Source organism: Choristoneura fumiferana, chromosome 25 (assembly GCF_025370935.1).
Source record: "Choristoneura fumiferana chromosome 25, NRCan_CFum_1, whole genome shotgun sequence".
Taxonomy (NCBI): domain Eukaryota; kingdom Metazoa; phylum Arthropoda; class Insecta; order Lepidoptera; family Tortricidae; genus Choristoneura; species Choristoneura fumiferana.
The window spans coordinates 988,644-1,016,384 of NC_133496.1; the positions used below are offsets into that span (position 1 = coordinate 988,644).

At 48.5% G+C, this 27,741-nt stretch overlaps 1 protein-coding gene and 1 pseudogene across 1 annotated transcript; both read right to left on the reverse strand.

The window, feature by feature from the left end:
- Positions 1-1,555: 1,555 nt before the first annotated feature.
- Positions 1,556-5,514, reverse strand: LOC141442531 (uncharacterized). The gene is made up of 5 exons (XM_074107552.1): positions 5,246-5,514; positions 4,989-5,146; positions 3,655-3,838; positions 1,870-2,056; positions 1,556-1,676 (listed from the first exon to the last, which is right to left on the reverse strand). Exons 1-4 carry the CDS (start codon positions 5,318-5,320, stop codon positions 1,892-1,894), a joined length of 582 nt encoding a protein of 193 aa, XP_073963653.1. The 5' UTR covers positions 5,321-5,514; the 3' UTR covers positions 1,556-1,676; positions 1,870-1,891.
- A 2,177-nt stretch (positions 5,515-7,691) lies between these two features.
- LOC141442137 (protein Skeletor, isoforms B/C-like) lies at positions 7,692-23,407 on the reverse strand (annotated as a pseudogene).
- Between the last annotated feature and the right edge of the window lie 4,334 nt (positions 23,408-27,741).

Below are 27,741 nucleotides of genomic sequence, written 5' to 3' on the forward strand. Positions count from 1 at the left end.
TGATAATGTCAACTTTTACGGACATTTTTGAGAAAATTAAATAAATTGTCTTCAAATATTTTCTTAAGTGGCTTTAATTTTCATTTGCATGTTTACGTGTTTTTTGTATTTTTTTTTATACTGATGATAGAACAAAATTTATGTGAGATTACATTTTTTTTCCATTGTTCGAAGGTTTATTAGAGAAATTCTATTCCGAATAATAATGCTATCGATCAATATAATAAAATAGTGTTTATTTTTGAATCTTTAGCTTGTTGATTCAGGATCAATGAGCGAATTTTCAAGTTTTGTTTATTCGTAAAAATAAAACATTATGAAAAATGTGCTAGCCTGCTGCCTGCCGAGTGGGTCCTGCGAGCGCGGCAGCGGCTGCCCCAGCGCGCGCAGCAGCCCCGCGTCGGGCTCCGCGGACAGCGCCAGCGCGCGCGCCGCCCCCGCAGCACCAGCAGCTGCGCCCGCGCCGGCAGCCCGCGCCACGCGCCGCGCACAAGGGACGCCACCCCCGCCTCACAACACTCCATCTCCTGCAGATACGCACTCCGTATTTAGACACGTAGTAAATACAGCTCTATCACTCTTTTGAAGACTTATAGCGGCCCTCTGATTCTAGCAGTGCGGCCCGCAGCAGCGCGGCGGCGAGGCGGTCGCCCCCCGCGCCTCTCCCCCTGCCCCCCTTACCTGCCCGCGTGGCGGCAGCGCGGCTGTGAGCACCGCCCCCAGCAGCGCGGCGGCGAGGCGGTCGCCCCCCGCGTCTCCCCCGCCCCCTCCCCTCTCACCTCTCCGCGTGACGGCAGCGCGGCTGTGAGCGCGGCCCCAGCAGCGCGGCGGCGAGGCGGTCGGCCCCCCGCGTCTCCCCCGCCCCCCTCCCCTCTCACCTCTCCGCGTGACGGCAGCGCGGCTGTGAGCGCGGCCCCCAGCAGCGCGGCGGCGAGGCGTCCGCCCCCCGCGCGCCCCCTCCCCCCTCACCTCCCCGCGCGGCGGCAGCGCGGCTGTGAGCGCGGCCCCCAGCAGCGCGGCGGCGAGGCGGTCCGCCCCCCCGCGCCCCCTCCCCCTCACCTGCCCGCGCGGCGGCAGCGCGGCTGTGAGCGCGGCCCCCAGCAGCGCGGCGGCGAGGCGGTCCGCCCCCCGCGCCCCCCCTCCCCCCACCTGCCGCGCGGCGGCAGCGCGGCTGTGAGCGCGGCCCCCAGCAGCGCGGCGGCGAGGCGGTCCGCCCCCCGCGCCCCCCTCCCCCTCACCTCCCCGCGCGGCGCAGCGCGGCTGTGAGCGCGGCCCCCAGCAGCGCGGCGGCGAGGCGGTCCGCCCCCCACGCCCCCCTGCCCCCTCACCCCCCGCGCGGCGCAGCGCGGCTGTGAGCGCGGCCCCCAGCAGCGCGGCGGCGAGGCGGTCCGCCCCCCGCGCGCCCCCTCCCCCCTCACCTGCCCGCGCGGCGGCAGCGCGGCTGTGAGCGCGGCCCCCAGCAGCGCGGCGGCGAGGCGGTCCGCCCCCGCGCCCCCTCCCCCCTCACCTGCCCGCGCGGCGGCAGCGCGGCTGTGAGCGCGGCCCCAGCAGCGCGGCGGCGAGGCGGTCCGCCCCCCGCGCCCCCCACTGCGCGCCGCGTCGTGCGCCGCCAGTAGCAGCGCCGCGCCCCCCGCCTCCAACAGCGCCGGCGCCGCCACCGACGCCAGTTCGTCTATCTGTAACATTGATATAACCCGCTATAAGGCACATAGTTCTGTGGATTTATCAATAGGCCGTATAGGCCGCGCATTGGCAGTAGAGTGTACTGTCGCGCCACATTGGCTTACTGTTTGACTTATTGTTTGTTCGTAGAATTGGCAACCCTCAACGTTATCAGAGCCAACAATAATATATTATATCGTCACTGACCTGGTCGCAAGTCGCGTGCGCGTCAGCAGCTCGTGCAGCGCGCGTCGCGCGCGCCCGCCGCCCCCCCCGCCCGCGCCCCCGCCCCCGCCCCCCCGGTGCAGGCCACGGCCAGCAGCCAGGCGGCCGCCGCCACCGTCCCTTTGGCGCCTCCCGTGCTTTCCAGCCCCAAAATGATGCCCGACAACATCTGCCGATGACAAATAAACTAGCGTGGATTTCAAACGCTTCTTTAATAATGCTGTGCAAACACTGATAGCAAATAGTACATTGTGTCTTACGGGCGATAAATAAGGAATTAAGAACGAGAGTCTATTAGAAGCCCGAAGTCGAAGACTGAGGGCTTTAATTGTTCGTAATTCTAGTACCGCCCGTGCGACATATAATGTTTTTCATCACATTTGCGAGTAAATTTTTATATTTGTAAAAGAAAAAATATATATTGGCGATACCTTAGCGCGGCGCGGGTCCGCGGGCCTGCTGCAGCCCGCAGCCCGCAGCGCGCCCCGCACTATCACTATCAGTACGGGCACAGGCAATGACTCATGCGACCGAGTACCGACCAAGGGCTTATGTCAGAAAGTCCAGGTGTCACATTGTCCATGGTCAAAAAGTCCGAGGGATGAAACGTCCTAGTGTCTGAAAGTCCATGGTCAAAAAGTCCGAAGGATTAAACGTCCTAGTGTCTGAAAGTCCTAGCGTCAAAAAGTCCATGGTCAAAAAGTCCGAAAGATGAAACATCCTAGTGTCTGAAAGTCCTAGCGTCAAAAAGTCCGAATGTTCTAGTTCTGAAGGCCTGAACCCCATAATGTCTCATTGTATAAAAATATGACTAACACAACTAAATGATAAATATAACTGAAATAGATTAGAGAGCTAGATTGCTCATCTGCATTATTTCCAGTCTATTATCTAACACCCTGAGGTCCATTCTCGGTAAGATCCAGATGCATCTATGATGCTTCGTACATGTCGTGTCGATTCGACGAGAATTGACCAGCTGATGCAGTCATGCAGATGGACTGGGGCCTCATTCTACATTGTCTCTTTCCATATTGTTATACACAATGGACTATCCGACATTAGGGAATTATAACCTTCGAACTTTTGACAATGGACAATGTGACACCTGGACTCTCGGACATATGGACTATCCGACATTAGGGCATTATAACCTTCGAACTTTTTGACAATGGACAATGTGACACCTGGACTCTCGGACATATGGACTATCCGACATTAACGTTTACCTTCAAGTGTGATGAAAAAAGTTTTACTGTTCATCGATTAACAACACGTGCTCAAAGACGAAACACCAAACCACCGTGTTTAACGCTGATAGCGTAAAGTAAAGAGTAACCTTTTGATCAATGGACGTCTACCAGATGAAGTTTTAGGGTTGGTCATTTGCTGATTTTTTAGGGAAATGAAATATAGGCTTGCAATTTCACTTCATTTATTACTAACAGATTACGAGTACATGTTAGTTTGCGTTGGCGGGTGAGAGACCACTGCGGCCGCATAGCCAGCGGGGGTTTGCCATATCGCAAGCTAAGCAATCCTGTGTCCCGTGTGCAATTTTGACAAGTTTGTGCGACCATTCCTGCTGCAGCACTTGCTGCCCTTATCAAAAACAATCTCGCAGGGTTCTATCGAGTGTTACATACGAACTTGTCAAGGTATAGTTACCCCATCAGTTGTAGAGTGCGCCGTGCGGTGTATAGTTATATATAGTTAAGTTACTATCGTACTCGTAGTACCTGATATAGCAAAGATCATGCAGTGTACCTGTTCGGTGACGGCGGCTGCCCCGTCGGGCCCGCGCTGGCAGGCGCGCAGCCAGGCGTCCAGCAGCGCGCACCCCGGCCCCGCCCCCGGCCCCGGCCCCCCCGGGCGCCGCCCCCAGCCGCGCGCGCAGCTCCCGCAGCAGCCGCGCGCGCGCGCCGCCCCCCGCGCCCCCCCCACCGCCCCCCTCAGGGTCCACGCGCAGCTCCAGCCACGCCTTCACAAGCTCTGCCTGCAGCCAACATAACAGTTGCTTAACTTCACACTGTCCCATTGCTGTTGAAATATGTTCCAAACTCAAACTTGAGAAGAACTGGGTGTTTGGGTTCCACGCACAATGGCCAGGTCAATTGTTGGCTCTCCGAGCCGCTTCCTTGATCTGGCCCTTGTGTAATAATTAAATTACTATGTTACAAGTAAATACAAAAGAATTTCAATATCAGATTTTTAAAAAAATATCTATTTACTATCACACCATTAAACAAACATGAATAATCGAAGCTAAAAGAAGAGAAATAAATAAAACTATTTGTCATGGTTCATTTAGGACCCTAAGCCGTGCTTGTATTATTGTCAAATTGTAATGCCACAGATTATGTTATGTACAACCTGAATTTTTCTAGGCAATGGAACATGGCTGTTTCACTGTGACATCATCCAGCGTATTTTGAAAGAAAGAAAGAAAGAAAATATTTTATTGCCAACAGTACAAACAATACAAGACAACAATATAAACAATACAAGATAATAGTCTGTCCTGCGGCAAAAGGAGCAAAAAAATATTAAAAAATATTAAAAATTCAACTCACCCAAATTCAAAATCAATACAAATGGTATGTTAAAATATCCTATTCTTTCCAAAAATAAAATAAAAACTATATTTTTTTAGTTTGAGGTGAAATTAATCACTACAAGGAATTTATGCTTTTGAGGTAAAGAAGTAACAAATGCTTCTTCAGTAACAAATCGTTGATTTAATACCATAATGATGTCCAACTGTAGTACTGGTGTAGTCTAGCATGGTACCTATATTAGGCTGCTTTTCCACAGGAGATGTACGAGGATCTGTTGCAAGAAATGTGTTTTTCATGAAACAATATTTACCTATCCTCGCACAGCACAGCTTTAGTGGAAACAGAGCTGAACGAGGATGGCTACATGAGGAGTTTTTATTGGTTAATGAAAAACACATGAAGAAACAATCTGAGACGAGGGTATAAAGAGAAGGCGAATGCGATTGGGTGCGCCCGCGTGTTAGGCAATACGGTCTCAGATTGTAACGTGTGTAGTTGAGTGAGGAGTTCAAAAACCTCAGGGCGGTGGTTTGAGCCCGGTACCTCGCCGTCGTCGGCGTGGCGGCGGCGGGGGCCGGGGCGGGCGGGGGCGGGGCGGCCGCAGGGGGGGGCTCGCGCAGCTCCCGCAGCGCCTGCTCGGCCGCCGCGCGGCGCGCGCGCTCCGACGCGACCTCGGCCGCCGGCGGCATCTCCGTCACGCTCTGGAAAGCGATCAAAACGGATCTCGTTATCCCACTTCCGACGTTACCCGGAAGAAAATCCAGCGGTTTAATCCTAGCTGCAGGCTGCAGCTGTCTTACTTTTTCTCCGGTCGACTGGCTCAACGATATCGACGGCAAGTCTTCGCCTATGTCATCTTCGAAATCGCTCAACATGATGGCTTTGTGATATAACTGTAGAACGAGAAGCCCAAATTTTGATTTCTTATAATAGTTATAATATTTGCATCAGGTAAATGTTTCGTCACGTTCACAAATTTCATCTTTTGTTATGATGAATCACAACAAATAAACGGCTGGATCAGCACGATGAACACAAAGAGTATATGAACAGACGGAACAGAAAGAAATGTCAAAGAAATGTCAATCAGCTGTCATCTGTCATCTGTCTGTGTGTGTTTTCTTTTTCGGAAGGCCAATGTAGCTAAGTCCACGCATTTTTTTATAAGAATGTTGTTACTAAGATTCTGATGTATGCATGGACTTTTTTTATTTATCTACATTATAAAGCGAAGATGGTACACAAAAATAATACTTTTAATGTGACTTTTCGGATTTTTCAAATATTCTAAATAAACTTACCTGCGTCGTTAATGTCTCCTTTATCTTTCTTAAAAAATAAATTATATCTATAATAATAATAAATTCATTTATTTCGGGCAACTTGGCCCATACAATAAATACCTTACAGACCTTATCTATGATCTATATCTTCGGGTGACAGTTGGGTGACAGTCTTTACCGACCCGAACAATACCGATATGGAAATACCGACCCTGTTTTTCGGGTACACGCCATGTATACGCACATTGGATGCCATGTCACTAAATATCAGCCCGGTATGCATAATACCGCGGTGATCATTCTTGACCCGATAAATACCGACCAGATAATTACCGGCATGTCAATACCGACCCTGTTTTTCGTGTACATCGAATATTAATAAATTTTGTAGAAAATAACTTAATTTGGTCCTGGCGCTTCGACGGCCGCTGCCGCTGCCGCTGCCGCGTCGTTCGGCTCGCGCGCATTGTGGTCACAATGGCACCTGACACAAACGGGACGGGAAAAACATCTGTAATTATTGTGGAAGCCAATCATCATGCTGGTATTTCGATTATCAGGTCGGGAATGGTAAAGCGGTATTTATTCATACCGGGTAGGTAGACATTGCGTGACCGGAATTTTCCGCGCTGTATTTTCGAAACCATTTTGGGCTACCAAATATCAGGTCGGTATTGCTCGGCCGGTAAAGTCATGCCGGTTTTGAGTGCTCCCCTATATCCTCCACGAGTGACAGTCTTTACCGGCCCGGCCCACAATATAAGCGTCAGCAGCGGGACACGAAGTTCGCATTTTGCACTTCGTAGTATCAGGGCCTGGCCCCTTCGATCAACAATACCCTTTGGTATGCCGTGTTCCGGATCAGTACCCGGCTCCGCCCCTAATGTAATGTGTACCTTATAATTTCCTCATTAGAGTCCAATTTTCTTCGGGTCCGTCACGGGTCCCCAGAATGTAATTTGAGCCTAAATACTCCTAATTAGAATCCAACTTTCTTCTTTCTTTTTGAATACCTAAAACATACCTACGTACAGTACGATTACTTGGAGTTAACACTTGACAGATGGGCGTGCCTTCAGTCAATTTTCAACTTTGACATCGTACAAATAAAGCCGTTTTTAGTATACCGCTACCCACGTTTACAGATTATGTAAGAACTATTTTATTTGTATGACCTCAAAGTTGAAAATCTACTGCAGGCACGCGCATCTGTCAAGTGTTAACTTCAAGTAATCGTACTGTACTGTACGGCATGCCTACGGCGTACCAAAGGTTGGAATTTACCGCGCTGTTATTTCGAGTCCATTTGAGCTACCAAACCGTGCAACTTAATATCAGATCGGTATTGTTCAGCCGGCAGTCATATCGGTTTTGAGTGCACATCTTTGGTTCATAAAACACATCGGTCGAGAGGGTTGGTTAGAGAGATCAATTTACCAGAATCGTTATTTCCTTTTTTACTGAAACTTATTTATATTCTCATAATCGCGTTTTTTCTGTTTTTTCGTTCGTTTTTAGCATTGCAGCGGCCCGAAGGGCCAAAGCCATGCAAAAGTGAGCGGAGCTCTGTCGACACTTTTTCTGTGTGATTAAAATTGGGAAAAAACGCGATTGAGAAAATAAACTTCATTAAAAAATCACAGCGGGACAAAAACATTTGGGAAAAATGCGAATGGAAATTTTGCTACTAGGAAATAACGATTTTGGGAAAAATGGTCTAACCAGTCCATAAACACGTGGTCGATCCTCAACCGTCGACCACTCTGTCGGGAATGGAGCGACTTAGAGAAACAAATAGTATTTGCGACTTTAAATGGAAACTCACTAACGCTATTTGCGTGTAGTTTATTATGAAATTGGGCCCTGGTGAAGATATTCAATCGCTTGGCGCGACCTTCGCCGAATCGTCGCGCAGCTCGTTCATATACTGTACTCTGTAACCCATCAAATAAAACTGCAGGGCAATAGTTCCACGTCTTGTTTTATTTCTTATCAAAATTGAGTATAAACATGTATAAAGTATAATTTATTTAGCTCTCATAAATAACTGTAAAAGTCGTATAAAACGAGATCTAACAAAGGTATACGATTCATGAACACGAGTCGAGTCTTGAAGTCTTAAATAACATCACATACACTAAAGACTACTGCGACAATATAAAAAATATAATCATACTTAGAATTACGTATTCAAACCATTATTTAAAAAAATACGGTAACAATACCAAAATACATTAAGTCTGAATTAAATAATTTCCTAAAATATCGACATTGGAAGAATGATTGCAAGTGTTGTGACTATCGAAGTAAAATGCTAAAGAAGCAAAAATATAATAGAAGAACAATAAAATGGAAACGCGTTTGCGACTAAACTTAAGTTATAAATGGTAAAAAAGAAAGATGTAATTGAAGACAACTTGAAAATAAATAGCCGTATTCTTAATATCTAGGTGATGCAGCCTAGCAGATCTGCTTCGGACGGAGTTGCACGGACGCGATATGTTTCTGAAACAACAAGCAGGTATAAAAGTTGCCCCTTTAAACAAACGATATACAACAAAATCGAACAAAACTCGCGCGCCCGGGTTCCGAAAAGGGAAGGAAAAAAATATATAATACATACATACTTATAGGAACACCACAAATTCTCAAAAAGCAGCGGCTGATGTTGGTCTCACCTATGACAGTCTAGCGGGCGAGGCAGGTCCAGGCGGCGAGGGCCACGAGCGCGACGAGGGGGCGAGGGGGCGGCCAGCAGCGGCGCCGCCCCGCTCCCCTTGCGGTTAATGTTGCGGCGGTGCCGGTCCACCACGAAGATGCGCCCGCCCATGCCTGTACGCATAACACATTACAAACGCACAGTGGCTGGTGGCCGCAGTCCCATCCCCACAATGTGTGAATCTTTAGTAAACTATTTACAGCACGAGGGGACCCATCCTCTGTGGGCGCTGAGGGACGTGCCCAGAGCGCCTGCATGATGTGATATCCTCCTAAGTCCCTGCGTACTTTATAAAGCACAAAATAATTGTAAGACTAACCGCCGAATGTATAGTCGACCAAGAAAGTGCTTTACCAATTTTAGTGACAGTTCCTACTTCAGAAATAAAACAATAAGGCCGCTTGTAGACGTCCGTTGTTTTCACCGGGCAACGAATCGTTTTTTTTTGCCGGACTTGCGGTGTTGTATGGCTTTACAGTCAAGGAAATTAATTTACGTCTCAGGGTGGAACCTCTTCATAATAATTATTTGATGAAAATACAAAGTGAAATATAGATGCACAGAAAAAAACAGAAAAATAAAACCATCACTGGGAATCGAACCCAGGTCCTCGGTAATCCGTACCGCGTGCTATACCGCTACACCATCAGCATCTATATTTCAGTTTGTATTTTCAATTTAGGTTTTACGGGATGACCGTAAAAGTAAAAATTTGGAATTGAAATAAAAAATACAAAAAGATTCCAAAAAACCAATCTTAATTTTTTGATGATTTCTTTAGCAGATGTATGGAATGTCAATATGACATTAGTAGCACAAAGGTTCCACCCTGGGTAGTGATTTAATTTCCATGACTGTACATATGTGATCAGGATCTCTTATTATCAGGAGACCCACTTGCTTGTTTGCCATCCAGTTGAATAAAAAAAAAAAAATGTGTGTACATGCACCGGACACTTGTCCGGCGACTTCATTTCGCCGGATGCATCGCCGCCTCCCCTCGGCGCGACGGACACCGGTCCGGCGTAAGAATAGCGATCATCCATGCCCGTGTATTGGTATAGTAGACGCTATGGTAATGGAATTACGTCCATTATGGTCAGCGACAAATTAAAAAGTAAAAAAAGATTGCTGGCTCGGTAGCTCGACAATAATGTCGCATACAAATTTCATTATTGCCGTGTCTCAAAATTAAAAAAAAGTAAAATGGCCATGGAAATGTTAGCACAAGTCGTACTCGTATACAGCCAACTCAAGTGGCCGGTATCAGTTATTTTGTAGGTACTACGAACTTTTTTTATTGGGTCCGTAACAGCTTGTGGTGTTTTCGGTAGAAAAATACACATGCGGTGTTTTTTATGAAAAAAGGCGGGAAAGCATATAATTTTTATTGGAATAAAATAAAATGCCATAATATATTCCAAGAAAAAGTAATTCTAATTTATAATTATTCGCCGTTTTTGAGAATAGCTTTATATTAGTCTCGTCTGGAATAAAAATCCCTGGCTTCGTATTAGTTAAACGGTCTCGGTAGCGTTAGCCGTTTAATACTCATACTCAGTCAGCAATTGCCTACTTCCATGCTCGACAATAATCTACTATTCTTGGTTGACTATACTACGTGAAGTACAAATTCAACAGTGTTGTGATACATACCGGCATGCGTGAAGGAGTTGTAATAGACGACATCGGGCCAGGTGTCGTTGGGCGCGACGGCGAGGGTTGCGGGGGATGCGGGGGCTGCGGGGGCTGCGGGGGCTCCGTCGGGGTCGCAGCGCCACACGAGCGAGCGGTTGAAGGCGCGGAACGTGTCGTAGTCTGTGTCGCGGCGCCGGTCCGCGCCCGCCGGGTGCTCCGCCACGCACAGCGGGCCCGCTGCAACATGCAACACCCGACGCTATATTAATGTTACTGGCGCAAGTGGGACGGCGCTGGCTCCCAACGGCCGGCGCGACCCGCACGATATCGCGCGGCGCGTCTCGTCTACGAACTCCTCGCTCATCCTCGTCTCGCGTCGCCGGTGGAACATCACCTCCACGAGCCGCCCACAAACTGTCCACCTCTAAGGCTCATACAGTTGCGAGTTAGTTATTACCAGGGGTCGGACAAAAAGTGCGGATGACTTAAACATGACGTAATCTTGCACACAAGATGATGTTTTTGTTTAAACTTCCGTGTGGCATGTAGTAACAAAGTAGCATTAATGAAAAAACAAAATAGTCGTTAATAAAACAAGGGAATTCAGTGAATAAAATAAATTTCATATCGTTTAATAAAGAGGTTGATAAATGATAAGTGATAATTGTTTATGAAAATCAAAAATACTATTTGAAATCATCCTATAAGTGGTTAGTGTGGTTTTTGTCCGACCATTGGTTATTACCTGCGGTGGGGCTGAGCCGGCCGCGCCTCGTGTAGTGTACTCCGGCCAGTACCCTGACGGCGCGCTGGGCGGCCTCCGGCAGCTGTTCCAGTCCTCCGCGCGGGTCCACGCTCACTATCAGCGGGTGGTACTCCTCCGCAGAGTGCGGGTTGTTGCCGCCGAACACCTGCAACATAGCACGACTCCTCGATAGCCATTGACGAGACGAGCCGCGAGTGTGAACGAGCACTAGCGACTCGCCTCTCGCGCTCGCTTCGGGAGCGGTTTTTTGGTCACGAGCCAAAGGATTTCATGACGAACGCAACTTCACCACGGGAGTGTAAAATAGAGATTCATTTTCCATTGGATGCCGCAGGACACGAGACGCACGGCACGCGGTGAGATATAAAGCGAGAGGGTAAGAGTAAGTATTCTTAACGGGCTGTGACTGCCCAGAACACGGTTTAGTTCTTCCCGAATCGTGCGGTCAGTTTCCGTCATGTCAAATCTAATTTGTATGCAACATTGGTGGAGTTTAGAGCTCTAATGGCATTTTAATTTTGGATTGACCTTCAACAATGCACTCTCCTTCTGATATGTAGTAAAAAAATATGATTATTACAGATGTTTTTGATAAAAATGAAATGAAAGTGAAATGAAAATGAAATAAAAAACATTTATTCGAGACAGCAAAGAAAAAAAATATCAAAAATAAAATAAAAAGAAAAGAAAAAGAAAGGGTAAGTAATGTGAAACTATATTATACGCCCGAAATGGACCCGCCTCAGCATAAATGCAGACTCCTCGGATGAAGTCAGCGCTGGTCTTCCGGCAAAACCATTTTAAAGGCGGAAACACAGCAATAAAACGCGACGCCACGCCACGTCGTTCAACGCATGTTTCTGGTACTGATTAGTTCTGACACGCAAAAAAAAATGCAGAAGGATCTCCTCACCTTGAAAGAATATTGCAGTCCGCGTCGCAGCTGCAGGTCGGGCGCCAGCTGGCCGTTGACGTACCAGGCTCGGGCGGCGCCCCCCGCAGCGCCCGGGCGCCCGGCGGGGCCCGCGCGCCCCCCGCCGGCCCCACGCGGAACTCGAACACGCGCAGCGACGGGTCGAACAGCTCGGCCACTTCCACGGCGCCGGGGTGACCGCGCCGCCGCTGGGACACCATCACCATCACCATCACAGCCATATCATAGCTACTGCCAGTGCCACGAGAGCTGAACTCACACAGCTGCGTGAAGCACTGATTTCACAAGAGGAGAATGAATCAAATGAATGTCAAAATCCAGCTGTCATGACCTCAACTCCGGCGGAACTACTCGTATTACTCAGCAGCCCTTCCCTTGGCTGCTCTCTGTCAAACTATTACTGAGGGCGTAGGGTTGGTGTTGCTCACGACTCCTAAAGTAGGTGCTCGTCTGTGTGTAAGTACGTGTATCGAAAATACAAACTGAGACATGAATGCACAGAAAATCCAGAAAAAGAGACCAGCGCTGGGAATCGAACCCAGGTCCTCAGCAATCCGTGCTGCGTGCTATAACCCCTACACCACCGCTGGACAGGAATCTAGACACGAATTTTTCCTATGCATACATATCTCAGGTTGCTTATTTCTACTACGCTACTTATGCAGCAGCACTACATTCGCTAGTTTTCCTGTGCATCCATGTCTCAGTTTGTATTTTCGATATGGTTTCACGGAATACCCGTAAAAGTAACAAATTTGGAGTTGAAATAAAAAATACAAAAAAGACTCCAAAAAACCAATCATAAGTGCGCGTATTTTAAAATCGCCGAGTAAATTTGCCGAAAATCCAACATGTTTGAAATTTTGCCCGTAACTCGCCCGTCTGTCCCTGCCGCGACTGCTCGAGCCGCCATTTCGTTTGTGCAGTGTGTCGCCTGAGGATGGCTTGTGATGTTGTGTACTTTGATCGTTTCTTTTTATTTTAGAAAAAGTTATCGGTGTTAAAATGAGTGATTTTCGAACTTTACTAAATTTGTACTTATGTGACAAACGCTCTCTTTTCTTAAGCCAGTTCTTCGCTCACACTTATCGTTTGATTTTCTTTTTATTGGTTTTCAAAACGTGATATAATGTCAGTCCTACATAATACATAACACGGCTTCCTCTGTCGACGACATCATGTTATGTGAGCAGGCTTTCGCGTTCGCCACCGTCGCAGAGCCGAGTGAGTTGGCGACTTTTAAATTCGCGATTTTATAGCTCTATGTCTATCACCTACTTAATCCGTTCATTGCCGAGCGCCAGATTACATACTTTTTTTTGTGGCAATAATTTTTTCTTCCTTTCTTTAATTTGCCGCGATGCCGACGTTTCTGCAAAACGGACGCCCATCGGCGTCAGCGGCATCACACACAGGTCCGCCGAGACGCCGATGGGCGTGAAGGGCACCGAATGGGTTAAAACTTTAGCACCCAGCAGAAGTAGCTTGTACTCACATGGCGAACTGGAAGCAGTCATTGTCGGGCTGTTGTTGTCCGAGGTTGAGCCTGACGTCGGTGCGCGGCCACAGGCGGTGGAAGCCGGGCTCGCCCGCCGCGTCCAGCGCGCCCACGGCCCACACCGCCAGCAGGGGCCGGTCCAGCGGGAACGCGCGATCGATGCTCTCCGCTGACCGGTAACAATCAACACACAAATCGTCGACGTATACTATGGTGAACTCGTAAAAGACGGTAGAAAAGGTTTTCGAGCACATCCGCGTCGCGGCTTCGTTTTCCCGCTGCGCCGGTGTCGATGCCGGTTTACGTCCGGTGAGTGGTACGGTACTGATACTGACACGGACTTCAGCGCGACTCATATACACGTGCCGGTGGCGAGGAAGCAAAAATGTATAAAAATCGGTGCCGCGCCGACTGATGGAAAAACAGCCATTGTGTTACTCATGATCTAACAGGAACGCTTCATTAACCTATCCTCGCTCCGCTCAGAACTGTGCCGAGCGAGGATAATGAGGGCTATCGCGTATGAATTCGCCACTAGAGGCGCTAGTGTAGCGTGAGGTCTCCGAAATGTCAAATCTCATAGTTTTTGGGTGAGCTACGCGGGTTTATTTATAATTAGAATAATATTGTGGATATTTTGCAATATCTGAAATTAATTATGGCAAATAAATATGCGTTCCGGGGCAATGAATGTCTGTGTTTTGAGACAGTTTTGTCTTTCGGAAACCTTTGTCCTCCCTTTTTTCCGAACAAAACGGGGACTATGCAACACTGTGGCATGCTCGATAATTTTATGGTACGGTTTTAAGGTGTATTAAATATGATTTTAATCTAAACTTTGTTTTCATGCCCGTAATAACAGACTTTGAAAGTCACACTTAAAACCTCACGCAACAGTGCGCCATCTAGTGAGACAAAAAACGATAGCCCTCATTAAATGAGGCGTTTCTATTGGTTCGTGACAAACAGGTTCTTCGCAACGCATCTTCGCACATTTCTGGTGGAAACGCAGGTTGAGTGTTAGTTGTATATCCACCCGCTAGCGTCTAATAAGGCCAACACTTTTCACACACTTTTCTTTTAGAGTCCAGGTGCCGGCTGAGCACCAGTACCAGATGTTCCCGCCTCCGACTTGTGTGCGGAGGGTGCGGTCTCCCGTCGCTTCGGGGAAGCGAGGATATACTCACATGGCTGCAGCACGCGGCGGTAGGTGACGAGCGTGAGTCCCTCTGCGCGCGAGGCCGTGAACACCTGGTTGGAGTCGAGCGCGCCCAGCCGCTCGTCGCGGCACACCCCGCGCCACTGGCCCAGCACCTGCACACACTGCACACACACACACACACACACGAGCGTTACCGACAACATCTGACCAACACCATAAGGCTACGTTTCAACCAGAGATGTGTGAGGATGTGTTTTTTATGAACCAATAGAAACGCTTCATTCACCTCGCCCCGCTCCGCTCAGCTCAGCTAGCTGTGCCGTACGAGGATAAGTAAATCATCATGTCACCCATCTCACATCCCTGGTTGAAACGCAACCTACCTAACGCGGTTACGCACTACGACGACGATCTGAATCCATGAAAATACGGACCGGAGGAGGCGTACAACTATTTGTGCGGTGAAATCGGATGACGGAAATCGGATCTACCATACAATAGTACATTGTGTCTTAAGGGCGGTAAATAAGGAATTAAGAACAAGAGTCTATTAGGAGCCCGAAGTCAAAGACTGAGGGTTTTAATGAGTCGATGTTCGTAATTCTAGTACCGCCCGTGCGACATACAATGTTTTTCATCACATTTGCGAGTAGAATTGTATATTTGTAAAAGAAAAACTAATATTTTATCAAAAATTGCCGATACCGCTGACTGCACTCTTGTCAATCCGCAGCATGTGCATGGCGTGCGTGTGCAGCGCGCACGGAGCAGCAGCAGCAGCACACCATGCAGCAACAAACTCGTGCGACCGTCCTTGGGCTTCATGACATGAAAATTAGTACGGGCAATGACTCATGTGACCGACCACGGGTTACATCACAAGCACATTAAGGTCGAGGGTTTTATTTGGGGGGTTGCAACCAAGGTAGGCATGTTACGACACTGTTTACGAGCAAGTGTGATGAAAATAGTTCTACGACCGCTCCGAACCGTACTTTCATGGATTCGAATCAGAAGTAATGCGATACCGCTGTAACTGCAGTCCTACTGACTAAATTTACACAAAAAACATCCAAATATACAGCTGTCATGACGGATAAAGGCTGCTTATGGATTCTTTAGTAGTTTGTAAAGGCAACATCGTTAAAAACCATGAAGTAAGCTCCGGGGAGAGCTGTCTCTCAGCGCAGGCCCCCCCCCCCCCATGAAGCAGCTCGTAGTACTGACCGGCGCGAGCGCAGTAATATTGTAGTCCGTGGCGAGTCCCCGTTGCAGGCGCGCGTCGAAGTGCGCCACGGCCACGTCGGCGCCCAGCATCAGCGACCGGTTGTCCGACCCCGAAATACCGAACGCCATGTACTCGCGCTCATCGATCTGAAAACGGTTATGTAATTAAAAGAGACAGAACTTCTATAAATCTCGGTGAGTCTGTCGCCCAGAATCACCCGTTTCATCATATCCAACCTATATGAGACACAAATACAAATATTTATTCATATAACATTGAACACACTGTGCAGCTAACCGCGCAGCTTTAGTTTTCGCTTTCTCAAGCGATACTTTGAAGAGGAAATGGGCGGCCCATATAGCAAGAAAAACAGATGGCAGAACCCTAAGAAAGCCCTGGCTCCCCACGCCTTGTTTTTTGAGATAGATGAAACCTGGGGCTACAATACAAGCTTGAGAAGGCTTTAATGGGGCTACAGAGTAATGTTCTGACCTTCCCGGCGAGCTGTATGGTGATCTGGTTGCCGAACACCTTTAGTGGGGCTACAGGGTAATGTTCTGACCTTCCCGGCGAGCTGTATGGTGATCTGGTTGCCGAACACCTTTAGTGGGGCTACAGAGTAATGTTCGACCTTCCCGGCGAGCTGTATGGTGATCTGGTTGCCGAACACCTTTAGTGGCTACAAAGTAATGTTCTGACCTTCCCGGCGAGCTGTATGGTGATCTGGTTGCCGAACACCTTTAGTGGGGCTACAGGGTAATGTTCTGACCTTCCCGGCGAGCTGTATGGTGATCTGGTTGCCGAACACCTTTAGTGGGGCTACAGGGTATTTCTGACCTTCCCGGCGAGCTGTATGGTGATCTGGTTGCCGAACACCTTTAGTGGGGCTACAGGGTAATGTGTCTGACCTTCCCGGCGAGCTGTATGGTGATTGGTTGCCGAACACCTTTAGTGGGGCTACAGGGTAATGTTCTGACCTTCCCGGCGAGCTGTATGGTGATCTGGTTGCCGAACACCTTTAGTGGGGCTACAGGGTAATGTTCTGACCTTCCCGGCGAGCTGTATGGTGATCTGGTTGCTGAACACTTTAGTGGGGGCTACAGGTAATGTTCTGACCTTCCGGCGAGCTGTATGGTGATCTGGTTGCCGAACACCTTTAGTGGGGCTACAGGGTAATTTTCTGACCTTCCCGGCGAGCTGTATGGTGATCTGGTTGCCGAACACCTTTAGTGGGGCTACAGGGTAATGTTCTGACCTTCCCGGCGAGCTGTATGGTGATCTGGTTGCCGAACACCTTTAGTGGGGCTACAGGGTAATGTTCTGACCTTCCCGGCGAGCTGTATGGTGATCTGGTTGCCGAACACCTTTAGTGGGGCTACAGGGTAATGTTCTGACCTTCCCGGCGAGCTGTATGGTGATCTGGTTGCCGAACACCTTTAGTGGGGCTACAGGGTAATGTTCTGACCTTCCGGCGAGCTGTTGGTGATCTGGTTGCCGAACACCTTTAGTGGGGCTACAGGATAATGTTCTGACCTTCCCGGCGAGCTGTATGTAATCTGGTTGCCGAACACCTTTAGTGGGGCTACAGGGTAATGTTCTGACCTTCCCGGCGAGCTGTATGGTGATCTGGTTGCCGAACACCTTTAGTGGGGCTACAGGGTAATGTTCTGACCTTCCCGGCGAGCTGTATGGTGATCTGGTTGCCGAACACCTTTAGTGGGCTACAGGTAATGTTCTGAACTTCCCGGCGAGCTGTATGGTGATCTGGTTGCCGAACACCTTTAGTGGGGCTACAGGGTAATGTTCTGACCTTCCCGGCGAGCTGTATGGTGATCTTGTTTGCTGAACACCTTTAGTGGGCTACAGGGTAATGTTCTGACCTTCCGGCGAGCTGTATGGTGATCTGTTGCCGAACACCTTTAGTGGGCTACAGGGTAATGTTCTGACCTTCCGGCGAGCTGTATGGTGATCTGGTTGCCGAACACCTTTAGTGGGGCTACAGGGTAATGTTCTGACCCTTCCGGCGAGCTGTATGGTGATCTGGTTGCCGAACACCTTAGTGGGGCTACAGGGTAATGTTCTGACCTTCCGGCGAGCTGTATGGTGATCTGTTGCTGAACACCTTTAGTGGGGCTACAGGGTATGTTCTGACCTTCCGGCGAGCTGTATGGTGATCTGGTTGCCGAACACCTTTAGTGGGGCTACAGGGTAATGTTCTGACCTTCCGGCGAGCTGTATGTGATCTGGTTGCCGAACACCTTTAGTGGGGCTACAGGGTAATGTTCTGACCTTCCGGCGAGCTGTATGGTGATCTGGTTGCCGAACACCTTAGTGGGGCTACAGGGTAATGTTCTGACCTTCCGGCGAGCTGTATGGTGATCTGGTTGCCGAACACCTTTAGTGGGCTACAGGGTAATGTTCTGACCTTCCCGGCGAGCTGTATGGTGATCTGGTTGCCGAACACCTTTAGTGGGGCTACAGGGTAATGTTCTGACCTTCCCGGCGAGCTGTATGGTGATCTGGTTGCCGAACACCTTAGTGGGCTACAGGGTAATGTTCTGACCTTCCCGGCGAGCTGTATGGTGATCTGGTTGCCGAACACCTTTAGTGGGGCTACAGAGTAATGTTCTGTTCTGACCTTCCCGGCGAGCTGTATGGTGATCTGGTTGCCGAACACCTCCCACGCCACTTGCAGGTCGCGGTGCAGCTGCCGACAGTTCGGGAGCGCCGTCCTGCCACAATTATTTATTTATTTATAAATCCATAAAAATTACAGCATTAGAGTTTAGAGTTATATACTATGCGTTTTAAATTTCAAGTAGATACATACGAAAAACACAATAAGGACATACATACAAGAATATAATACAAATTACAGCAGCAGCACGGCGGCGATGGCGCTGCGGGCGGCGGCCCCCCAGCGCCCCCCCCGCCCCCCCTCACCTGTGCGGGTGCAGGTCTGTGAGCGCGGGCGGCACGTTGGGCCGCTCGGGCAGCAGCACGGCGGCGATGGGCTGCGGGCGGCGGCCCCCCCCAGCGCCCCCCCGCCCCCCTCACCTGTGCGGGTGCAGGTCTGTGAGCGCGGGCGGCACGTTGGGCCGCTCGGCAGCAGCACGGCGGCGATGGCGCTGCGGGCGGCGGCCCCCCAGCGCCCCCCCCCCGCCCCCCCCCCACCTGTGCGGGTGCAGGTCTGTGAGCGCGGGCGGCACGTTGGGCCGCTCGGGCAGCAGCACGGCGGCGATGGCGCTGCGGGCGGCGGCCCCCCCAGCGCCCCCCCCCCCCTCACCTGTGCGGGTGCAGGTCTGTGAGCGCGGGCGGCACGTTGGGCCGCTCGGCAGCAGCACGGCGGCGATGGCGCTGCGGGCGGCGGCCCCCCCAGCGCCCCCCCGCCCCCCTCACCTGTGCGGGTGCAGGTCTGTGAGCGCGGGCGGCACGTTGGGCCGCTCGGGCAGCAGCACGGCGGCGATGGCGCTGCGGGCGGCGGCCCCCCAGCGCCCCCCCCCCCGCCCCCCCTCACCTGTGCGGGTGCAGGTCTGTGAGCGCGGGCGGCACGTTGGGCCGCTCGGCAGCAGCACGGCGGCGATGGCGCTGCGGGCGGCGGCCCCCCCAGCGCCCCCCGCCCCCCCTCACCTGTGCGGTGCAGGTCTGTGAGCGCGGCGGCACGTTGGCCGCTCGGGCAGCAGCACGGCGGCGATGGGCGCTGCGGGCGGCGGCCCCCCCCAGCGCCCCCCCGCCCCCCCTCACCTGGCGGGTGCAGGTCTGTGAGCGCGGGCGGCACGTTGGGCCGCTCGGCAGCAGCACGGCGGCGATGGCGCTGCGGGCGGGCGGCGTCCCACAGCGCCAGCCAGCTGATGCTGAACACGGTCTGGTTGCCCGCAGCACCAGCCGCACGGCGCCGCCGCGGTACGTAGGGATCGGCTCCAAGCTGTACACACGGACGACTTATTTATAAACTTCTCGCGCGCGAGCGACGGCACTCTTATTATGAGTCAACCTTGAGCTTCGTCCTTAGAACAGTTGCTGCCGTTAACTGTGCGAGTGGTAGTGTGGTGAGTGTGGGTACTCACTATCCGTACTCGTCGGGGATCTTAAAGCCGCGCGGCGAGGGCTGCGGGCCACGCCGGCCCAGAAGTAGACCTCCTCGCCGTGCCGTCGTAGTGCAGCTCCGGGATGCTGCCAACAAAACACGGACATCAAAATACAGAACAAAAACGGCGCTGGTACGGTCTGGTCTACTGGTCTACTGGTCCACTCACAGTATGGTGCCAGCGTCCAGCAGCTGTAAGGCGCGCTGGTGACGCCCTGTCTGCCAGGCGCCGGCGGCGAGCGGCGCGGGCGCTGGTACGGTCTGGTCTACTGGTCTACTGGTCTACTCACAGTATGGTGCCAGCGTCCAGCAGCTGTAAGGCGCGCTGGTGACGCCCCGTCCAGCCAGGGCGCCGACGGCGAGCGGCGCGGGCGCTGGTACGGTCTGGTCTACTGTCTACTGGTCCACTCACAGTATAGTGCCAGCGTCCAGCAGCTGTAAGGGCGCGCTGGTGACGCCCTGTCCGGCCAGGGCGCCGGCGCGAGCGGCGCGGGCGCTGGTACGGTCTGGTCTACTGGTCTACTGTCCACTCACAGTATGGTGCCAGCGTCCAGCAGCTGTAAGGGCGCGCTGGTGACGCCCTGTCCGGCCAGGGCGCCGGCGGCGAGCGGCGCGGGCGCTGGTACGGTCTGGTCTACTGGTCTACTGGTCCACTCACAGTATGGTGCCAGCGTCCAGCAGCTGTAAGGGCGCGCTGGTGACGCCCTGTCCGGCCAGGGCGCCGGCGGCGAGCGGCGCGGGCGCTGGTACGGTCTGGTCTACTGGTCTACTGTCCACTCACAGTATGGTGCCAGCGTCCAGCAGCTGTAAGGCGCGCTGGTGACGCCCTGTCCGGCCAGGGCGCCGGCGGCGAGCGGCGCGGGCGCTGGTACGGTCTGGTCTACTGGTCTACTGGTCCACTCACAGTATGGTGCCAGCGTCCAGCAGCTGTAAGGGCGCGCTGGTGACGCCCTGTCCGGCCAGGGCGCCGGCGGCGAGCGGCGCGGGCGCTGGTACGGTCTGGTCTACTGGTCTACTGTCCACTCACAGTATGGTGCCAGCGTCCAGCAGCTGTAAGGGCGCGCTGGTGACGCCCTGTCCGGCCAGGGCGCCGGCGGCGAGCGGCGCGGGCGCTGGTACGGTCTGGTCTACTGGTCTACTGGTCCACTCACAGTATGGTGCCAGCGTCCAGCAGCTGTAAGGGCGCGCTGGTGACGCCCTGTCCGGCCAGGGCGCCGGCGGCGAGCGGCGCGGGCGCTGGTACGGTCTGGTCTACTGGTCTACTGGTCCACTCACAGTATGGTGCCAGCGTCCAGCAGCTGTAAGGGCGCGCTGGTGACGCCCTGTCCGGCCAGGGCGCCGGCGGCGAGCGGCGCGGGCGCGGCGAAGTCTTCGGGCACGTACACGTCTGCGAACGCGTTCTGCGACTGTATGTCGTACACGGCGAACCATTTGAGCCGCGACACCCGCTTGCCTTCCGGCAGCGTCAACCGCACGTCTTCGTTGTAGTAACGTTCCAGAATATTCGTCCTGAAAGTCATCATAATAATGCTGTCTCACTCTGAATCATCATACTGTCATTGGCGCTATGGTTATTCTGCAGCTTTTTTAGGTTTTGAATAGTGTTTCAAGTCAAGTGAAAATATTTTTATTCAATTTAGGCTATAACAAGCACTTTTACTTATTTTACTTTTATTTATAAACTTTTATTTATAAAATAAGTATAAATGATTCATTGACACCAATAACATTCTTAGTAAAATAGCATTAGATTAAAAACCATTTAACATCTATTAACAATATTGTGAATAATTATTTAATTCAGTAAGAAAAGAAATAGGTGACAACAATGCAAGTACAGTCAGCAAAAAAAGCTTATACTATAACATCAGATTTTTAGCAAAACCAATTTAAGAATCTATTTATTAAAACCAATGAGAAAACGAGACACACAATTTAAAAGAACTAAATAGAGCTTGTTATTATTATTTTCATTATAACTAATCTCTATGGATTCTGTCCGAAATGAATGGCTTATTATTATTATTAATAGTGTGGTGAGGCAGTATTGGCTGTTTGGTGATATGAGATTAGCCAGAGGTTACTGACTTGCCATGGTGGTCGGGCACGATGAACCCTTGTGGGCCGGGGCGAGCCGAGTCGCCGGCCCAGAAGAAGGTGTCGTCCCCCGTGCCATCATAGCTGAAGCCCACGAGCAGGATAGTCCACTCGTCCACCGCATATACGTCGCCAGCCACCTGAGGCACATACACTTTGTTATGTAATGTGTCATGTATTTGTTGATTTGTACGAGTATTAACTTCGGCAGATGGCTCAGTTCCTTGGTAGAAACTGCAGGGTACGGATAATATATAATAGTTTAGATGATAATGCAAGTACAGTCAGCAAAAACAGCTTGTATTAAAAATGATATTTTAAACAAAAACATAGTATAATAAAAAAAAAGTGATTGAGTTGAGTAGGCTAGACACACACATTCCCATATATGCATGCAAGCACAGCTCCCTAGTATAAAGTGTAATTCATAAGTGTTTTACTGGACATAATACTTTCATTTTGAAATATGCGATGCATATGTTAATTGTGAAACACTAGAATTGTAACGCAAACCTGACGCAGCTCTAACCTCATGTCAAGATTTATCGACAAATCTACAAATAAATGTCAATGAGGATTTTTTTTTTATTTACAACATAATTGACATTAAAATTCAAATAATAGGTTGTCATTCGACAATTTGGTGAAACAGGGAAAAGGGAAAGAAAATAAAAAGAAATAGGTACTTATCCATTAAAGGGATAAGTAGCAACTAGTTTTTTTTATATGATCTGTGGCTGTATTGTACTATTTTATCTTGTATTGTTGTCTTGTATTGTTGTACTGTTGGCAATTAAATATTTTCGTTCTTTCTTTCTTTAGTTAATCTTGAGTGGATGAGAGGAGAATTCATTTAGGGAATGTGAGTTTAAAAGTCAGAAATAGCATTTATAATATTAGTTTAGTACGATTTTTTTACTAGTTTTTTGTATAAAATATAAAGGGAATTCCCAACTTTGAATTGAAAGTAAGTATACTTAAATTGTAAAAGTTATTTTTCTTTTATATACTTTCTTAGAGAAACCTTTGTTTTCACTTCCTTTGTTCTATTAAAAATAAACCAGATATGTTAAATTGAACATAATAAAACACTCAATTAAAAACTAGTTTCCATCAGTTAATGAATCAACTACATTTAAGTAAGTTTTCACCATTTGTGTTATAACAGGGATATAGATTTTGAAGATTACCTGATGATGATATGAATTAAATTTCCCGATGAGTTTTCCGCGATACGGGCCGTCTTCATCCTCGTCTTGGGACCAGCTCCCTGCAACAGCAGCCAGTGAATTGAATGTTTTACAACAATAAGGAGAAAGTTTGTCACAATTTAGAAACGACTGCACTCTGTATACTCACCCTGGGCGAGCACTAGACACGCCAACCACACCCAAATCATATTACACTTATGTTTAAAACTTAACACTAATTTTATTGTTCTCAACTTTCTACGCTAAGGTCATTATTTGTAAGAACTTTTCGCAATTTTAGCGCAGAACTTCCGGTTTTAACTTAAACTTGATATGTCACCTGTCAGTGCGTTCTCGCCAGCAGAGCGTTCAAGCGAGGTAGCGCTGCTGATTGGTTGAAAATCGAGTGCGGCTCTCAACAACCAATGGTAGACGTTAACTTTCACTTCGACCTGTTTTGTACAATGGAGAATAGTCCAACTTCAGTGTTGCTTACTTTATTGATGGAAAGTAAATCTTTTCTTGCACTTCGTTTGCAGTATTATTTATTCTGTGTTTACAGGTAAACTTTGGATTATTTTTTGAATTTATTTTGACTACAATCAAAAGATATTAGGTCAGCTTTTTAATTTTCTTCTCTTTTTACTTTATTTTGCTGACTTGTCGTTACTGAGTATTTTTCTCTAATGGCAGCATTGAAATTTTTTGATGGGAATTTTGAATTGAAAATTGGAGAATCATAATTTGAAAACAACGTAACTAAAAAGAAAATTAACCACAATAAAACACTAGTACAAGCCATGGACATGCTAGCTCTTAATGTATACTTAATGTAAAGTAATGTTAGCTACGGACGGAAGTGTTGTAACAAACCGGTAGGTATCCATTTTGCTGGAGTCCGGATCGCACAGAACAACTCCGCTGCATAATTTGTTTTCTTCCCACAGTAGTACAGTTTAGTTCATCATCATCATCCCAGCCTGAATTGTTCCTGATTCGTCGTGTTCCTGCTTCGTCGGACTCCTGTTTTGTCGGATTCCTGATTCGTCGTATTTTGGATTGTGTAAATAGGACCTATATATTAATTACTTAATTGTAATGTGTATATCATATTTTTTAATGACGTGTCTTTATTTGAAATTGTTGGTATTGTTAATATTTCGTTTTAAATATTAAATACAGTCAAGTGCAAAGATATCTACACGGCCAAAGTTACAAAAATATGTATACACGACTTTATGCATTTAACATTAAGGCCGTGTATACATATTTTTGCAACTTTGGCCGTGTCGATATCTTTGCCCTTGACTGTACAAAAGTAGAGTCACGGAAATTGCATAGTTTCGTTTGCAGGTGGTAGGACTTTGTGCAAGGTCCGCCTGGATTGCTACCACGATCTTGCTTGGTAATCCTGCCGTGAAGCAGCAGTGCTTGCACTGTTGTGTTTCGGCGTGGAGAGTAAGACAGCCGGTGTAATTACTGGCACTTGAGGTATTCCCATCCTAGGCCTCTAGGTTGGCAACGCATCTGCCATACCTGTAATGTGGGGCGATGGGAGACAGGTAATAAGACGAAGTTCTGATCTGAGTAAATACTGCCTTTATTGTAAAACCCCAAGACTATTTATATGACATATAATGGGAGTGTGTGTGAGGCGCAGCTAGCTAGGCGCACATACCTACCCCTGGTGTTGCAGATGTTTAGTACATAAACAAAAAAAAACGAGAATTTCTAATCGTGATAGGTACCAGTAGGTTAGGTACCTACATTAAATGTGTTTCGAACTCAATTAATGCTGGACATTATTATGCATGTAAATAATTGGTTTCAATTTTATTATTCATATTTAGGTATTATTTATTATTATTATTTATTTATTGTACACACACTTACATCTATCATTACAGGCTTGACCTGATGCGACAGAGAAGTTCCAACATAAACAATAAAATTCTCGCTACGACCAGATGTCCTAGTGGTTAGAGAACCTGACTACGAAGCTTGAGGTCCCGGGTTCGACTCCCGTGTCGGGGCAGATATTTGTGTGAAAAATACGAATGTTTGTTCTCGGGTCTTGGGTGTTTACTATGTATTTAAGTATGTATCTATCTATATAATTATATTTATCCGTTGCTTAGTACCCATAACAAAAGCTTTGCTAAGCTTACTTTGGGACTAGGTCAATTGGTGTGAATTGGTGTGAATTGTCATATAGACTTATTATTTGTTCGTAGCATATAGGTATAACAAAATGGTGCTACTTTTGTGAATTCACTCTAAACACAGAGAAACAAATCTGTTTCTTCGGCAATTTTGTTGAGCCTATGTGTGACTCTGTTGTTTGTTTAATTTTTGAGTTTGTGAATTTTAGCAATACCAGTGGCAATACTCGTATATCCCCCCCCCCGTGTCACAAAAACAGCGGTAGGTATTATAAGTTTGACCGCCATGTGTGTGTCGTGTCTGTGGCATGATATCTCACAAGCGGATGGACCGAATTTAATGCATTTTTTTGCCAAGCACCAGCAGATGTTCCTGCGCCCCGGCTTCTGGCCGGAGGGTGTGGTGTTCCGTCGTTTTAGGGTAGCGACGAAGACGACGTTCAAAAATCCTTAACTATTCATAGTTTTTTAAATGTTGTTTTATGTCTTTTTGTTTTGTATAATTTGAATTTTACAGCGCATTGGTGTTTACTGTAACGCTGTAATTTTATGTTGGAATAAATATTTTGTACATAGACATGCGGTTCTAAGCTAAGTGCCTAAGTTACAAGAAGTCCCAGAGGGTTGTAGCTCACTATCCATTTTTCCGCAAATTGCAGCGAAATTGCAGTTATTTTGTTCGTACGTCGTTAAAAAGTTGGCCGACGGCGGGAAGTCTCGCTGCGTGCGGGTCACTGCATTTCATCATTGCAGTGCAACTGAGTGCAACACAAAAGGAGCAGCCCGTGGCCCGCCGCTATCAGTACTTAGTGAAGCCAATAAAGTACGAACTACCTGGTTAAGAATCTTGCCTGCTTCATTTAAACTGATAAAAATCAAAGTCAAAATCTCCACTACTAAAAACCTAACCAACTTAGAAATTTCAAACTTAAGTTGGTTACAACATGAAAAAGTAGAAAACCCCCCGACATTGTCATTTCAATTTCAATGTCTCAAAAACGATGTGACCGATTTTAATGAAACAGAGCTCGAAACCACCACAAGGAAACTCGCTTTTATGTAAAAAAACCCACATCGAAATCTGTCCATCAGTTTGAGAGCTACGATGCTACAGACAGGCAGACATGGCGTCAAACTTTTGCGCCGGAGGTTAAAAGGATCGTATCTCAAAAATCGATAATTCTTCAGAGCGTACTTTATAAACATAATTTCAAGGATAAATTTAATGTAAGTTGATGTATTGCCGTGGTGCCCTAATGGTTGACCTATCGCCTCTCAAGCAGAGGGTCGTGGGTTCGAACCCCGGCTCGCACCTCTGAGTTTTTCGAAATTCATGTGTGGAATTACATTTGAAATTTACCACGAGCTTAGCGGTGAAGGAAAACATCGTGAGGAAACGTGCACAAACCAGCGAAGCGATTCAATGGTGCGTGCGAAGTTCCCAATCCGCACTGGGCCCGCGTGGGAACTATGGCCCAAGCCCTCTTGTTCTGAGAGGAGGCCTGTGCCCAGCAGTGGGACGTATATAGGCTGCGATGGGATGGGATGGGATGTATTGATTTGATATAGGGGAGAGTCGGGTAGCTCCGGACGGCGGGTAGCCCCGCTCACTGTCGATTCTAAGCAATCACGCACACATAGATAAATAGTGCACTGCACACCTTAAAATGCTCGCAGCGGCGCTACTCAACATTATAAGGGTGCACTATTTATCTGTGTGCGTGATTGCCTGGAATCGACAGTGCCGGGACTACCCGCAGTCTGGGCTACTGACTCTCCCTACCTACGAGACTATTCTTAGTACTTAGTGACGAAATATTAGTTTATTTGCTGCACATTTGTATGAACTTCTAATACGTTACCCACCGCTTCACCGGTCTAGCCCTGATGTATTGGAAGTATATTTCCTTAAAACAGTGGTCGTCAATAAGCCATCTCAGTGACGCCCGAGGTCGCGCTTCGCTTTACTTTCACATACCCCTTCTTGACCCCTCCCCCCCCCCCCCAAATTCACAGCCATTGCGCTTGCTTCATTGATGTCAATCTGTTTGGATTCGTGGGATATCTTTTCTGCTTTGTAAGTTGAGTTGCGTTCCATTTGAATGAGGTATGTACTACTACATTGTAGGGAGTATTACTGTAGTATGGCAATGAGGGCTATCGCGTATGAATTCGCCGCTAGAGGCGCTAGTGTAGCGTGAGGTCTCCGAAATGTCAAATCTCATAGTTTTTTGGGTGAGCTACGCGGTTTATTTATAATTAGATTTTTTTTGTGAATATTTTACATTACCTGAAATTAATTATGGCAATTATGCGTTAGGGCAATGAATGTCTGTGTTTTGAGACAGTTTTGTCTTTCGGAAACTTTTGTCCTGTCTTTTTTTCCGAACAAAATGGGACTACGCAACACTATGGTGGCTGGATATTTTTATGGTACGGTTTTATGGTGTTTTAAATATGATTTTAATCTAAACTTTGTTTTAAACGCCCGTAATATCAGACTCTGAAAGCCACACTTAAAAACCTCACGCA

Bases quoted from the DNA above. Each gene is read 5' to 3' on its own strand.
- LOC141442531 (XM_074107552.1), bottom strand. From the start codon at position 5,320: ATGTTGAGCGATTTCGAAGATGACATAGGCGAAGACTTGCCGTCGATA. The intron at 3,839-4,988 runs GTACCGGGCTCA...GTGGACCCTGAG, and splicing joins GCCACGCCGACGACGGCGAG to GGGGGCGGTGGGGGGGGCGC. The intron at 2,057-3,654 runs GTACACTGCATG...TGTCATCGGCAG, and splicing joins CAGCCGCCGTCACCGAACAG to ATGTTGTCGGGCATCATTTT.